Source organism: Acipenser ruthenus, chromosome 20 (genome assembly GCF_902713425.1).
Source record: "Acipenser ruthenus chromosome 20, fAciRut3.2 maternal haplotype, whole genome shotgun sequence".
In the NCBI taxonomy this organism is placed as follows: domain Eukaryota; kingdom Metazoa; phylum Chordata; class Actinopteri; order Acipenseriformes; family Acipenseridae; genus Acipenser; species Acipenser ruthenus.
In genome coordinates, this window is record NC_081208.1 from 29,351,825 (window position 1) to 29,366,867 (window position 15,043).

General features: G+C 43.3%; 2 protein-coding genes across 3 annotated transcripts; both read right to left on the reverse strand.

The window, feature by feature from the left end:
- Nucleotides 1–376: 376 nt before the first annotated feature.
- LOC117425483 (neuritin-like protein) lies at nucleotides 377–12,340 on the reverse strand. Of its 2 annotated transcripts, none has more exons than XM_034042443.3 (3): nucleotides 12,041–12,340; nucleotides 4,438–4,588; nucleotides 377–2,803 (listed from the first exon to the last, which is right to left on the reverse strand). In XM_034042443.3, the coding sequence occupies exons 1-3, from the start codon at nucleotides 12,096–12,098 to the stop codon at nucleotides 2,527–2,529; spliced, it is 486 nt and encodes a 161-aa protein (XP_033898334.1). In that variant the 5' UTR covers nucleotides 12,099–12,340; the 3' UTR covers nucleotides 377–2,526. The 2 variants fall into 2 exon arrangements, with proteins under 2 accessions (XP_033898334.1, XP_058849836.1); XM_058993853.1 differs by lacking the exon at nucleotides 12,041–12,340 and adding an exon at nucleotides 8,617–8,703.
- A 205-nt stretch (nucleotides 12,341–12,545) lies between these two features.
- Nucleotides 12,546–14,674, reverse strand: LOC131698964 (protein PBMUCL2-like). The gene is made up of 3 exons (XM_058994099.1): nucleotides 14,630–14,674; nucleotides 12,844–13,471; nucleotides 12,546–12,586 (listed from the first exon to the last, which is right to left on the reverse strand). Exons 1-3 carry the CDS (start codon nucleotides 14,672–14,674, stop codon nucleotides 12,546–12,548), a joined length of 714 nt encoding a protein of 237 aa, XP_058850082.1.
- Between the last annotated feature and the right edge of the window lie 369 nt (nucleotides 14,675–15,043).

Sequence of the window (15,043 nt, forward strand, 5' to 3'; positions counted from 1 at the left end):
TGAAAACCCAAAACAATACTACAGTATCCTAAAATAGTGGACACGAGATGATTATTAAAGTATACTCAATGGACTTTATTTATTTATTTATTTTTAAGGCTATTAACATACAACAATTTCAGTATTTACACATAAACTGTAGGTCAGTTCTATGTCTTTACATACATGCATGTAGGTAAATAATGAATTCCTTTTTAACTTTGCATACACTACATCCCCTTCAGAACCTGCGTCTCAAAGAGGGGGGGTATTGTAGTTTACTACAGTAAGATAGAGAGTTTTGGCCATAGAAAACTTTAGTCTTTTTTTAATTATGGGTTTTTCCAATCATTTTAATTTAAGCACAACAGATAAAACTGACAACACAGGAAAGCGACAGTGAGTCGTACTTTATTGTAACACAAATGACACAATGTTGCGTATCCTGCTCAGTTGCTGGAGACTCCGATCCTCTGTGACACTACGCGTTCTTAAAAACCACGACTCCACTTCCTAGTCAAATCCTCTGCAGCATTTCCAAAAGAGCGCAGGAACTACACAGAACTGGTAATAAAAAACGCAGAGCTTAGTGTACTGAAAATAATAACAACAACAATGACAGTAAGAGGCTGCACACTGCACAACATGCCTGCAGTCACAAATCACCAACAAAGATAATCTCTTAAAGTGCAGCCAGCTTTCAGGCTATAAGATGTATAATCACATTTAGCGTTTAGCCTGTGTTTGAGGGTGCAAACCTAACACAGGATCGATGGATCTCTCTTCCTACAGCACCCTTGCCGTCGGCCTTGTTTAGACATGCACTCCTTGAAAAATTGAGTTTTTACAGAATGTATTATCTGTCTTCAGCCTTTTTTCCCCACTGTGTTTTGACTAAGACGGAGTGTGATACAATATAGAGCTATAGATAAAGAAATCGATTGAATTCTAGATATATGTATGTGTGTAGATTTACTAATATACTGCCAGTCCAAAGCTTTCACTCCTGCACTTCTGCAAATCTGGAACTGCAACATAAACAAACAACAATTAAAGCTAAGACGTTTTATGAATACTTATTTTCGTACCACTGCATGCTTGCAAAACACACAATATATAAATGATATAACTGATAAACAAAGCGATATTTTATATACATATTTCATAAAAAAAAACATTTCTTTTAATATTGACATACAAACAACTGATACCAAAAAAAAAAAAATAATGGTGATATCAGAAATATAATTTGGGATGTTTCCTCGCATGTTTGTCCTCTTCAGTTACATTTTGAAGCCACAGGTACTGCACAGGTGTTTTGCTCAAGAATAATAATTAAAAAAAACAAAACAGCGGCTAGTTTCAGTGCCAGCGCTTTGATAGCGCACTATTTATGCCCCTGGACAGGTAATGTAGTTATTATGATGATGATGATGATGATGATGATGATGTAACCCACGTTAAATGTGATATACGTTGTGCTGGGTAAACATTATGCAAACCTTACATTTACATCCCCAAAGGCACCTACAAAATCTATCAGTGTAGCTAAGAAAAACCATTCCATCCAAAAATAAATATTTGTATTTTATATATTTAAAGTACTTACCTAGAAACTCCATTTAAATATATATTTTGTACCCCTTCCCTTACACCTGATTTACATTACAAGGTGCGCCGCCATTCTGAATGTTCCTGAGTTCTGTTTCTCTCAGACTGAGATCTGTGTTGGTTTCCTCTGAAGCTCACTCTATCTGGCTGCCGTCCTGTGTGGCATATCCATTTTAATCTTTACTTCCTTGACTTGAGAAATCGTGTGATATTGCGATCTTTCAACACTTTCACCTCAACCTCCTCCCCACATCATAGACCCCCCCTGTCTATCAAGATTGCTTTAAGATGCTGTCTGGACCAACTGTTATAACCAGGGGTGGCTAGAAACAATGCAGTACCACTTAGTATTTCAAAATAACGTGTGCTATCAATGACTCTTACCACCAGTGCCCTTTGTGCCACCACTGAACCATTGCATTGCCATTGTAGTGCCCTTGAGGACCATATGATAAAGGATGCCTTTTATACCCAGTGTTTGGGATTGTAAACAGACAATTTCACTTTCATTTCTCACCAAGGTGTAAAATGAAGTGGAAAAGTCAGCCCCGTTCTCCCTTGACCCTAATAAACCCACATATAATCATGAATCAGCTTTTGTTTTGACAGCCCTTTGTAATTATAAAGATGTAAAAAGAGCTGGTATTTTTTTGTCGTGTGTGGAGTATGTCTGGGGGTCAGGAGAGACGGTATCAAATGAGTTCTGGACTCGGAGGTGAGGAGAAGCAAGGTGTCGGACAACATTAATGTACCGCTACTAACTTCTTCTAACAAGAAACTGGGCTGGCAGATAAAGTGGTGTGTCTGTTACCCGGCTCCTGAATAAAAGAACACAGTCTGGGTGTTCTTCAGAGCAGAGAAGCTACGAATTGCCTTGGAGTGTTTATGGAGTCCAGAGCGGCTCGGGGTCCGAGGTGACCAGCCCAGCGAGCACAGCTACATCCTGACCACCAGCGTGGCCAGCGAGAGCGCCAGGAAGTGGGCGTGGCCGGGCAGGTGGGCGGAGCCCCGCAGGGACTCCTGATTGGTCTCCTCTTGGTTGCGGTTCTGCATGCTGGTGGAAGGTTTGGCTCGGTTGCTGCACATGTCGTAGAGGTTCCCAGAGAACTGCATCTTCCTGGACTCCTGCCTCAGAGACTCCCACACCACAGCCGCCTCTTCAGGGCAGCCTGCCAGAGCCGCGCTTGCACAGCGGTGGAACTCATCCCAGGACCTGGGGAGAGGAGGGAGAGGAGGGGGGAGGAGGGGAGAAGAGGACATTGAAACAATCACGGTATGTACAAAAACTGGTTTTGGTGTGGATTAGTATTGCATTGATGCACTGATGGGTATTCATTGATTTGTGTACTTATACAGGAAAATACAGGACTTTTACAATTTACTTTTAACATGGACTCAAGTGATTTAACCACATTGGTAAATTATCGAATGGTCACACATCAAGTGGGCACGGTACACAATGTTTAATTTGCTTATTTGCATGCTGTCCTGCAGCACATCTTAAAAAAATGAGAAACGAGGCTAGTATTTTTATCCTGAGTTAAAGATTACCTCTTTGGATTTGAGAAGGACATTTTTTTTCAGATGTAAAAACTCCACTATGTAAACCTTAATGTGTCCAGTGTACACATTGTGATTGGCAGATGAGACTGACACACATAACATGTATGTCATATATACAAACACACAGTGAATATGCAAAGCAGAAGTTTAATTTGTGATCAACAGCTGCCTCACGATGTGCGTGCTGAGAGGCAGTTATATAACAGGCACAGTGTGAATGCATCCTTATACAATACAGCGAGGAAGAGACCTGCTGACTCAATACAAGGCAATGCATGTATGCAGGGAAGGAAAGCTGAATTTCATATAATACTTAGTAATGAAATCACATGAATGAGATTCAGCAGGTAGCAACATTATGGGATTTTCTCCTCCTTCTAGCCTGAAGAGCAACGTAGAAGAAACAACATTGTGGAGCTGAACCACAACAAGCAGAGATCCATTAAAATCAGCCATCTGTCTCTGCTTTCTCTAACTAACTTACATTACCACTGGCAAAAATAATCCATTCTATATCCCCTTCAGTCACTGCGTGTACAATTTAACCATGTTAAGTTTCCTGCCTGTGGATCTATTTTACAATGCATGTATGGTTCTTCTTGAACTCCATAGAGTTTACACAAACTGTTTTAAAATTTCTAAAAATGAAATTAAAAAATTGGTGACAGCACAGGGGATTTACCTTGTACTGTTTCTGGTCCACCTAATATTCAGAGACGATTGGGAAGATCTTTTATTTATTCACATCATTTTTGGAGGATATTATAAAACTAGTTTACACTATCTAACTAACCCCCCAGCAGATTTCGCAAAAGCCAATGTAGCTCTCCTTGCGGGTACCCAGCCAAAACTCAGCAAGACCAGGATTCGAACAAGCAGGCTCCTGATGGTAGGACTCACCCCGAGCCACACGTGCGGAGGTGCCTTATACTGGATGACAGGGACCTCTTACGAATGCAGCTATCCTGTTGCAATCTGTTGCAGTGTGTATGACTCTCCTGCAGGGGGTGTGTGTAAGTGCAGTCTGTTGCAGTGTGTATGACTCTCCTGCAGGGGGTGTGTGTGAGTGCAGTCTGTTGCAGTGTGTATGACTCTCCTGCAGGAGGTGTGTGTGAGTGCAGTCTGTTGCAGTGTGTATGACTCTCCTGCAGGGGGTGTGTGTGAGTTCAATCTGTTGCAGTGTGTATGACTCTCCTGCAGGGGGTGTGTCTGAGTTCAATCTGTTGCAGTGTGTATGACTCTCCTGGAGGGGGTGTGTGTGAGTGCTGGTGGCTCCAGGCTTACCTGCAGACGGAGTCGATCTCCAGCAGCTCCTCGCCCCCTTGCTGCATGCTCTCCGTCATGCTGTCCCCCAGCCTCAGTAGGCACTCCGCAAAGCCCTTGTAGATGTAGCCACATTTCCGACCGGCCGCAATCACCGGGCTGGGGGCCAGGACTGCAGGAATAAAAAAGGACAAATGAGAACCAGGGGCGGCTGTTCAACCTGTATGGGGGCCGACTGGACGGTAGCCTGCGCCAGATATCCACACGATCTGAACGTAATCCCGCTCAGACCAGCTAATACTCATTTCAGGCACCGGCGTCTACATAACAGGGCCTCAGTCAGAAATCTTCTTAGGGAAATGGCTGCAGGGCTTGCTGCAAAATCAGCTTTGATTGCAAAGCCTGCAGCAGCTTTGTTTACCGTGCATGGGGGAATTTGTGTGCAGTTCAGCTACACACTGCTTGCTTGTTAGATGTCGAGTTTCTGTGTGCAAAAAAACCAAACATATTTTGTAGCCTTCAGCAAAATACGCAATAAGAAGGGCAAAACAAATATTACAATAAAATTGCTACAAGCACATGTGAATGCATGCAGTGATAGTACATCACTGAGCCGCTGTGAACCCTGCAGGATAGAAATGCTTGCGTTTCCTGAGTGCTCATTGGGAATCAGGCTCACGAAAACAAGCACCCAAGCACCATATCACTGGCTCTCACCAAATAGATGCTATTCCTTATCAGCAGAGCCGAAACATGCAGTGACCCTAAGTCCATGCTGTAAACCCCATGCTACTGATGCACCAGTGTTGTTGCGGATCTTGTGAAACACTGGGGAGCCACCTGACCTACCTCACCGACAGACAGCTCATCTAACTGAGGCTATTCTGCTATAAATACTGTGTTTGGATCCATGACTTCAAAATTCAAGTATTGCAAAACTATTTAGGAAACTAGTGAGCTGTAGACAGATGAGGAGAAGTCGTTATCAAGCAGTATACTAAATTAAGAGCTCCTATTGAAACATTTCTAGTTTCTTAAACAGAAATACCTGTATAAATGGCAGTGCTGTATGGAGGTTTGGTGGACGAAGGAGGAAGGCTGCAGAAGAGGCTGTGAACTTGTCTCCTTTAGCAAGGCAATCGAAGGGACCGCGGCCCCTTAACAAACAAACCAGGGAGGGGTATTGACAGTGCACTCAGAGCTGGATCCTAATTGGATCAGACAGCATCTGGAACTCGCCCAAGGCCTCCTCAGAAGTACAAGGCAAACCTGATTAATATTTGATGAAATATTTCTCCTCCGACAGGCATAGTTATCGATTTCCTCTGAAATGTTCCAGGTTAGGTCGGTCTAGGCAGCGAGCAAGATTATTGGTTCAATTCATCCGCATGAAAATTTAATGAAGGCTCGTGTGAGCAAACAAGGCAAGAGGAGAAAGGAGCGGGGCTTCAAAGCGCCACGCTGAGATGAACACTCCTGTTACCTGCAGAGCTCCAGGCACACTGACAACTGGAGGAGGACTTTTTTTTTTTTAATACAAATTTTCTTTTAAAATAAAAGTTTGGGTTTGTTTGTTCAGGGTCAACTGCTAGACACTGTCACCTCACCTCTGAATCATGTTCTCAGCTAATCCCTTGCTCAGTTTCCACCTGTCAGATAGAGGAATATCCAGCAATGCACTCAAGCGGATTGAGCTCTGAGTCATTGAGAGCCTCCTGTCTTGCTGTGTGTGAATGTGTAAAGCACAGAGCAAGCGAGGGAAAGCAAACAGATGGCAGCGGACAGCCATGTGGACCTTTCCCACTGTGAAGAATTGAGCAGGGTAAACTCTTCACTTTCGGGGTGTTTGCCCTGAGATGAGGTCGGCCAGGGTGTCCTCGGCTCACTGCGCACCAGCGACCCCTGTACACTGTAGAACCCACCCCCTCACTCCCACCCGACCTTCTAAAAGTACAATATCAATAGAACCCACCCCCTCACTCCCACCCGACCTTCTAAAAGTACAATATCAATAGAACCCACCCCCTCACTCCCACCCGACCTTCTAAAAGTACAATATCAATAGAACCCACCCCCTCACTCCCACCCGACCTTCTAAAAGTACAATATCAATAGAACCCACCCCCTCACTCCCACCCGACCTTCTAAAAGTACAATATCAATAGAACCCACCCCCTCACTCCCACCCGACCTTCTAAAACTACAATATCAATAGAACCCACAGCTGATCCAAAAAGGTCAGGATTGTGCAGAAATGTGTTCCCAGTAAATGCATTGAACCCTCATGACTTGCCCTTACATTTTACTGAACACGTACCACACGTTCATTCTGTGACCATGCCGATTGTGACATGATCAACAATGTCTATTCCTGGTTGTGTTTTTGTTTTTTGTACCCCCATGCACTGTCTCAATACCATCTCAACACTGTTATGCACAGGGATTGTGAAAAGGTCATTCGATGTGATCTGCAATGTAATTGCGTGGTATGTTGCAGCACTTGTAAATGGTTTCCAACATCACGCTTAACTCTTACACTGCTGGCCGGTTTTGTATGGATAGCGCTGTACCAGTTGCAGTACTTGCAGTAATTTTCAGTGCATTGGTGTCGTCATACACTGGGGAAGCAGGCAAGCTTCACTACGATAATGAAAAACACTTGCCTGCTAGCATTACCTCCTCACTGCGATTATGTAAATTGGGTGCTGGGCTGGTTATTAAGGACAGATTAATGAAGGCTGGGGCACATTGCGTGAGAATCAGTTAAGTCACGATTGTTAATGCAACCATGTGTTTGCCTCCTGTTCCTGGTTCAATACTGTTGCAGCACTGCACGGTGTATTTGTATTTGTATTGAATCTCACCATATCTATGAGCTATCATAAACACTGGTATAATTCAGGTAGCGTGTCCAAAAAATGCAGCTTTCCCATGGTTATACACTACACCACTTTGGACTTTACAATGCGGACCTGCTGTATGACTTTTCTCTCATATAGATGGCATTGCAATGTTCTTCCCTGCCAAGGCTTTACACTCTCCAGCTGGTTTACTGTGACTCCCCCTGCGGACTCCCTCCCTCTCTCACCACCCTGGTTTCAGCACAGCACTGTAGTATTACTGCTCTCACTGTGTCGGGTGCAGAGCGAGGCAACACTTCAGCTACATTTACATGTGTCTTGTCTCAATGAGGAGTCTAGTTCCCCCCCCCCCCCCACAGATTTTACAATTAACCCTTTAAGGTACACAAGGAATTGAGAGGTTGTTCAAACGGTTTCTTCTTAAATTACATTTTGTGCAGCGTTCAAGGTGTGTGGTGGCGCTTTGTGCCCAGTCTGTGCCCCACATGGGTGTCTGAGACCAGCGTTCCCAGTGCTGCAGCGTTCTCTTCAAGTCAGCTGCTGCTGTAGAGTTCATCACAGGCTGTTTATTAACGACCCTCCCACAGCGTATCGATCTCTCCTCTCTCATTGCTCATTAGCGCCAGGCAGCGCTGGTCCGACCCGTTAATGAAGCTTTATTGACCGAATAGCTGAGTTACCGGCCATAACTTATCACAGTCACTTCGGTTTCCTGAGAGAATTTCTATTTTCTCCTCAGAACACTAAGCTATACTTAAAGAGACAGGATCGGGATTCTGACAGCGTTCCCTCACAGCACCTATCCCCTGCCTATCACAACGAGACCACTCATGCTTGGAAATATCTCATGACCGTCCAGCTAAAATATAATTCAACAGCTTATCTTTTTATACACAGTCCCGGCACAAATTATGGCAACAACAAATGATTTACAGCAAGACTAGGGGTGGGGATTGTATTGCCCATGTTTCCTCACTCAGACCCTGTACTTACTAAACACCCAGGTATCTCTGAATACATAATCATCTCCTCTTTAAAAGATATCCTCAATATCTGAATGAGCAAGACATCCCACAGGTAGAATGGTCCCCTCAAATATTCTCCTTCTTCTAGGAAAGCATCGCCACTGGGGGATGAGGAGTTTGCTGCCAGGTAACTCAGACTACTAAATAAATATTGCTCCATGCGCAACACAGCAGCACTGAATGCACCTCGCTCCAGCTTGTCCTCAACATACTAATGAGAAGAAGGGAGAATAATAGAGTCTTCAAAGTAGAGAAAGTACAGAAATAAATAAATAATCCTTGGTAATGCCCTTGTGAAAGCCATCGCCACTCACCCTGCTCAGTTACACCACTTTCCATCCACTCTCACGATAGGTATCAAACAGCCAATACTGCCTGTCTGCAGTCAGCTATCTTTAGTCAATGTTAAGGGCTTGCAGGGAAGATTAAGCTCCGGAAGGTTCAATCTGGGGTTAGAGATGACCCAGCCTCAGTGCCAGTCTGGTATAAATCCTCTAGGCTCCAGGCCAGTAGGTAAATCCTGCTTGATTAGTAGAAGTAACCACTGGAAGGGAGGAAAGGTTCCTGTCTTGTGCCCCAAAGTCCTGCAGGCCAGTAGACCAGAGATGAAAATACGACTCCAGTTGCATAGCAGTTTGATCCATTCCTGGTTTTACTGTGAGTTCAATAAGACACACCTGAGTTTGTTATCTATACGCTGGGGCTAATCACACTCATAGTAAAACCTGAATGGTGAAACTGCTATGCAATAGGAGTCTTACTTCCATCCCTGCAGTAGACAGACAGGCCCACAGCCAGCATTGCTATTAAGGTCTAAAACAGCAGATTTTAGATCCACTTTGATGTTGCAAAACTTAGAAACAATTCAGTTCTAGTCTTAAGGGTGTTTGGTGTCCCTTGAACCCAAACAGATTTTGGTAAACATCCAATAATTTGTTACCTGATTTAAAAATATTGAGAATATTGCTTTAAAGGACTTGGACTTCTGTTTGTGATTGTTTTAAAATGGTAACTTTCTGATTATTCTTTTTTGGCTCATCTTGTGTAATAGCATGTCATGCTGCCCTTCTAAAGGTTTACTGCAATATTTTTCCCTGTGCTTTACCCATGAAAATATTATGCATTTACCACAGCTGACCCTGGTTTGCCATGTTTACTAATATGTTTTATCATACCTCGCTATTCTTTTCAATCCTTTCAACTGTGCTTTATTACACTTTGCTATGCTTTTACTGTGGGAAACACTTATAAGGGTGCTGGCGTGAACCAAGTGCTCTCATCTCAGTTGACTAACCCTGAAAAAATTCTCCAGGAGTTAATCACAGACTGGAGGAAACAATTGGGCTTGTTGTGACATGATGTTCTGCTCATCCCCCCACGATGCAGGACGTCATGGAGACGGGAAGAATGATAATGAAGATCCTTCACAAGACCGAAGTGCGAGTTCACAAGCCTTCAGTTTTATAATTGAAGAATCACACAAGTAGGCTGCAACGTGTTCGCTGGCAGGCGGCTCTCAATCAGACCCTGTCGAACACACCGCTCCTCTCAGACCTGATGCTCTTCACAACATCCAGCTCAAACCTTTTCACTTGTATTATCCTTGAGAGCCCGAGCTGAGCTGCACAGGACCCTGCTGCTGCTGCAGCTGCTGCTTCCCTGAATTACCTTTCATTCCGTCACCTGCCGTGTGTCACTGAATAATGGAAAGCAGCTCATTCAAAAACACGGTAACCCTCCCACATTAAGAACATGATTATGCATATGAATCTTCTTGCACATACTTACTGGATGGTAACCCACTTACAAAGTATCATCTCTCGCTCTCTCTCCTAATTATGCAGACACACTAGACTCAAGATGATATGTTATTGTTTAGGATTTCAATGCTATGCAATCACAGCTTTTGCAGGACTCAGGCTTTCCTGTAAAAAAGAAGTTCGAGCACGATTTACGAGGCACACGTTTCCCCCCAGGGAGGGATCTGTGAAACGTCCTCGCTACAAAATCCCTGGCGCTGCGCCAGCCCCCATCCTCCCTTCCCATTGTGGATTTTAATCAATCCAAATTTATTAGCCGCAGTTTTGCAAAGGAAAGCAAATAGATTCAAGATTACACCCCCCCAACCCCGTATGAAAAACAGCTGCAGCATACTACATTGTAGCTAAAAATAATACTGCACACTACTTCTAGATTTTTTGTAAATTCTGGGGGAGGGGGAAGTATGTGGTACCTGATCTGAAATCAGTGGTAATGTATTGCATTCCTATGCATTTCCAAAATGTCATTGCAAATATACCCCTGTCGAGTATACTTCACCAAGAAAAGCACTAAGGTTCTAAGTGAAGCTATAGCTCAAACTACCCATCAGGTTTGCAACTGCACGAGCATGCAAGAGCCTCCCCACCTTAGAAACCCCTTCAAACCTGTTCCTTTATCACACTCAAGCCCCTTGATATTAGCAGCACCAGTGTGAGTGCTTGCATTAGCATACAGCATAATCCACACACTCAGATTTATTACGAGCCTGCTTCCTTCACAATGACTGACAGCATTAATAAAACAAAGAAAAAAATGTGGTGCGCGCAACAGAAGTAAAATAACGCTGGTCAATATGTTTTACTTTGATTTCCTGGAAATGTGGATCTGTATATTGCAATATGCAACAACACCCTTCACTATGTAAACCTGCTACAGGGTCACCTGGGGTCTCCTATACATCATTCAATCAAGCTCAAGACTGACAGCTCTGAACTCCCAATGTTGTCAGAGAAGTGTTCATTTAGGGATATTTCCTACCTCATTATATATATATATATATATATATATATATATATATATATATATATATATATATATATATGTGTGTGTGTGTGTGCTGTAATATTACTTATGCCATATGTTATAATATACATTAAAATTAGGGGAACTAGGTAGCTTTAACAGTATATAATAATCACACACACACACATACTGCGTATTATTAATAACATATATTTCAGAATCCTATATACTGTACTGTTGTGTGACATGGCCAAGTTACACTGTTCAAAATGCTGTACCACGTCAGCTTACATCTGATTAACGACGTTGTTCGTTTGGACAATGTGTCTAGATTCAAAGTTATGTGTGTGATAGCAGATAGCTCACGAACACTATTATATAATCCTGCGCAGAGTATCGGTTATTAAACTATCCAGACTTCATATAATGAAAGGGATTTTGTCGACACACACCCCGGTATCTAGTCAGTCACAAGCAGCTCTTTACAAATGATCACTTGCCGCTCCTCCAGACGACGCAGAACCTTGATTGACCATTCAGCTAGAATTGATTCAATTGATTCAATTCTATCGTTCGACAGGAAACCTCTCATTTCAACCGGTCCTATTGACACGGCAAGACTCGGACACACCTCCTGCCCGATTCTTCCATTGAAATTACTTACGACCATGCAAACCATAATGCATTAGCTCTGTCCGTTACTCTGCACATGCATGTGCATGCGAATGGTACTCACACTTTGCTTAGCATTATGTTAGAATTAAACTTCTTTAAACCGAAATTGAAGAACACCTATTCGTATTATTAGTCTTCAAAGTAGAGAAAGTACAGAAATTATTAACCCAATAAAAGCAACAACAATACAATTAAAGGAAACAACAACTATTAAAAAGTTATTTCAAAGGTCTATTTCTGACCACAACCACACCGCGAACACTTTTAAAGTATACTTACTGAACTGCAGTGCGACAACCGGCACCAGAAAATACGCGCTTTTCAGGTAGCACCCCATGCTAATGTGCGTTTTTTAAAATCCAAAATCAATTCAAATAAAATTGAAAAATAATAAGTTTGAATGCTTGTTAAAAAATAAATACTTTGGAACACGAAAAAAAACCCCGCTTGAAGAGCAGATGGTAAGAAGCGGCGTTAGTGTTCGGGATGAATTGGCAAATGAGTGGAATCGGCCAACCCACGCTAGCTCTTCCCCATCGGGAGCACCATGCGTGTGTGAGTGTGTGTGTGACTGAGCGAGTGAATTAGAGAGAGAGAGGAGGTGAGTCAGACAATAAGAGCATACATGCATTACCCGTATAAAACGACCTGTAAATGAAGGCAGCCTGTCAAAAACGACTATCAGCCAGTCCTCATAGAGGTTTTAAAATACATTTTGAAAAAGTATTGGGAAAACTAGAATTCAAAAGACCCACCCAAAAACTTGCTATCACATGGTCAGTTGTCAATTCAGAAGTGAACTGGGGTTGATGATGGCTGCTACAGCTGGGGCAAGAGGGTTAATGAGGATGGACATGCATCCATTACACCCATGTCTCATCAGCCAATTCATAAAAGAAATGCACACACATTTCAGAAATGTGTTTGTAATTATAGTATAGTCTGCAATTGCTGGAAGGCGATACCCCTGAGAATAAAACAATGCGCCGCTCTCTTATTTGCCCCAAGCTCTGAACTGAAATCACATGCAGGAAAAAGGTTTCTGGTTTCTTTTTTTCCTGGGAAAGTGATCACTGGCAGACTTTGACTTTGGGTGGTGTAGGGGTCACTGGCAGACTTCGATCGGGTGGTGGAGGGGTCACTGGCAGACTTCGATCGGGTGGTGGAGGGGTCACTGGCAGACTTCGATCGGGTGGTGTAGGGGTCACTGGCAGACTTCGATCGGGTGGTGTAGGGGTCACTGGCAGACTTCGATCGGGTGGTGTAGGGGTCACTGGCAGACTTCGATCGGGTGGTGTAGGGGTCACTGGCAGACTTCGATCGGGTGGTGTAGGGGTCACTGGCAGTCTTCGATCGGGTGGTGTAGGGGTCACTGGCAGACTTCGATCGGGTGGTGTAGGGGTCACTGGCAGACTTCGATCGGGTGGTGGAGGGGTCACTGGCAGACTTCGATCGGGTGGTGTAGGGGTCACTGGCAGACTTCGATCGGGTGGTGTAGGGGTCACTGGCAGACTTCGATCGGGTGGTGTAGGGGTCACTGGCAGTCTTCGATCGGGTGGTGGAGGGGTCACTGGCAGACTTCGATCGGGTGGTGGAGGGGTCACTGGCAGACTTCGATCGGGTGGTGTAGGGGTCACTGGCAGACTTCGATCGGGTGGTGTAGGGGTCACTGGCAGACTTCGATCGGGTGGTGTAGGGGTCACTGCCAGACTTTTAAGGATTTGTTGGTCTTAACCACCACACAATTGGAGAAGGGAATATAAAACTACTGCCACTCCGCCCCAGCAATGTCTGCTAAAGGATGTCCCAAACAAGTTTGATTACAATAGGGGATTCATCTACATACAAATGCTAGTGTGTCACCCCCCCCCCCCCCCCCCCCAAAAAAAAAAAAAAAAAAAAAAAAAAATCATCATCAACCCACACACAGGGAGATTTGTAATGAAACATCTTTTTTTTTTTTTCCAAATTTTTTATTTAACAATTTTTCAAAATTATCAAAAAAAAAAGTAAAATTACAACAGAAACAATCCAAGAACCATCACAACAAACAAAAAACTAAAATGTTTTCAAACACAATGGATTGGATTGCCATTATTTGACTTACACAGAAGAATAAAACACACTCAAATAACTCAAGCATTTTTGAACATGGAAAAATATACTATATTTGGATGGGCAATCATTTTTCCAAACATATCCAAAACTACACCTCCATTGTTAAATGTTTTTATTTTACCCTGATCTGTACCTACTGTATAAAACTTTGAGATAGGAACAGAAGATGATGTTCTTGAGACAAACATCCTTTGTGTGTTACATATGCACGATAACTAGCGTGCAAGACCATGCTAGGCTTTTAATAAAGTGTACTTATTTTTCTTTATTTGTTAAATCTAGACTCTGCCATCTTTTGTAAAACCTCAAAAACAGGCTCCATATTCTCTTAACTGAACATGTATTATTACTACACATTGTGTATTTTTATGAAAAAAAATTAAATAAAATAAGAACCTTGGGTATTTCCAACTTAACAGTAGCAACAACAGCCTGTGTCTCAAGTCAGTTTACCCCAACGGAAGCTATAGCATGGACAAACTGAGCTTTTTAACAAGTGTGGGGTTTTGTTTGTGCTACCCACCCCCATCGGTAAAAGAAACACTATCCTCAATTTGGTATACAGTGGATGCTGCAAACCCAATTCGTCCCCCCCCCCCCCCCCCCCCCATGTATTCAGATTGTACTTTATTTGTTGTATGCACTTCAAAGAGAAGTCAAACAGCATTGCAGTTAGCATGTTGTTTCTGGGCTGCAGGTGCCGATTCCCCCAGCCTAGGTTTGTGCCTCTGTAGGCAGGCTGGACTTTACCCAGAGGACAGGCACATCAGAGTTCAACAGACTTCTATTGGACATCGAGATGGGCCTTTCTGGTGGTATATGCCAACAGAAAAAATCTCTGCATGCAATGCCACCAAACACCTGTACACCAACAAGCAGTAAATCTTGGAACAAAAAACTACATACAGTTTAAGCCTGGAACGTGCACCAGTGCTGTGGCCTCGTAATAACCCCCCACCTATGAACAGAAGACCCTTAAATGTCACTAACAGGCAAGAGAACATGACCGACCCCGGACTTGAAGCAAACCTTCCACAGAACTAATAACTGCACTGCTAGAGTAGCCCACCACTCTGCCATGGCCACTGTGGATCAGTTTAGGAGACCTGACAAAGCATATGGGAATGAAACCAAAAAAAAAAAAAAAAAAACACAGCAATAAAA

Excerpts from the sequence above, each read along its gene's own strand:
- LOC131698964 (XM_058994099.1), bottom strand. The coding sequence starts at position 14,674 with ATGTCCAATAGAAGTCTGTTGAACTCTGATGTGCCTGTCCTCTGG. Across the intron at positions 13,472-14,629 it reads CTGATGTGCCTGTCCTCTGG|TCTGGCAGTGACCCCTACAC; the intron begins GTAAAGTCCAGC and ends AATCCTTAAAAG. Across the intron at positions 12,587-12,843 it reads CTACACCACCCAAAGTCAAA|CTGTAGCAGCCATCATCAAC; the intron begins GTCTGCCAGTGA and ends CTCTTGCCCCAG.
- LOC117425483 (XM_034042443.3), bottom strand. The coding sequence starts at position 12,098 with ATGGGGTGCTACCTGAAAAGCGCGTATTTTCTGGTGCCGGTTGTCGCA. Across the intron at positions 4,589-12,040 it reads GGTTGTCGCACTGCAGTTCA|TCCTGGCCCCCAGCCCGGTG; the intron begins GTAAGTATACTT and ends TTATTCCTGCAG. Across the intron at positions 2,804-4,437 it reads GAGATCGACTCCGTCTGCAG|GTCCTGGGATGAGTTCCACC; the intron begins GTAAGCCTGGAG and ends TCCTCTCCCCAG.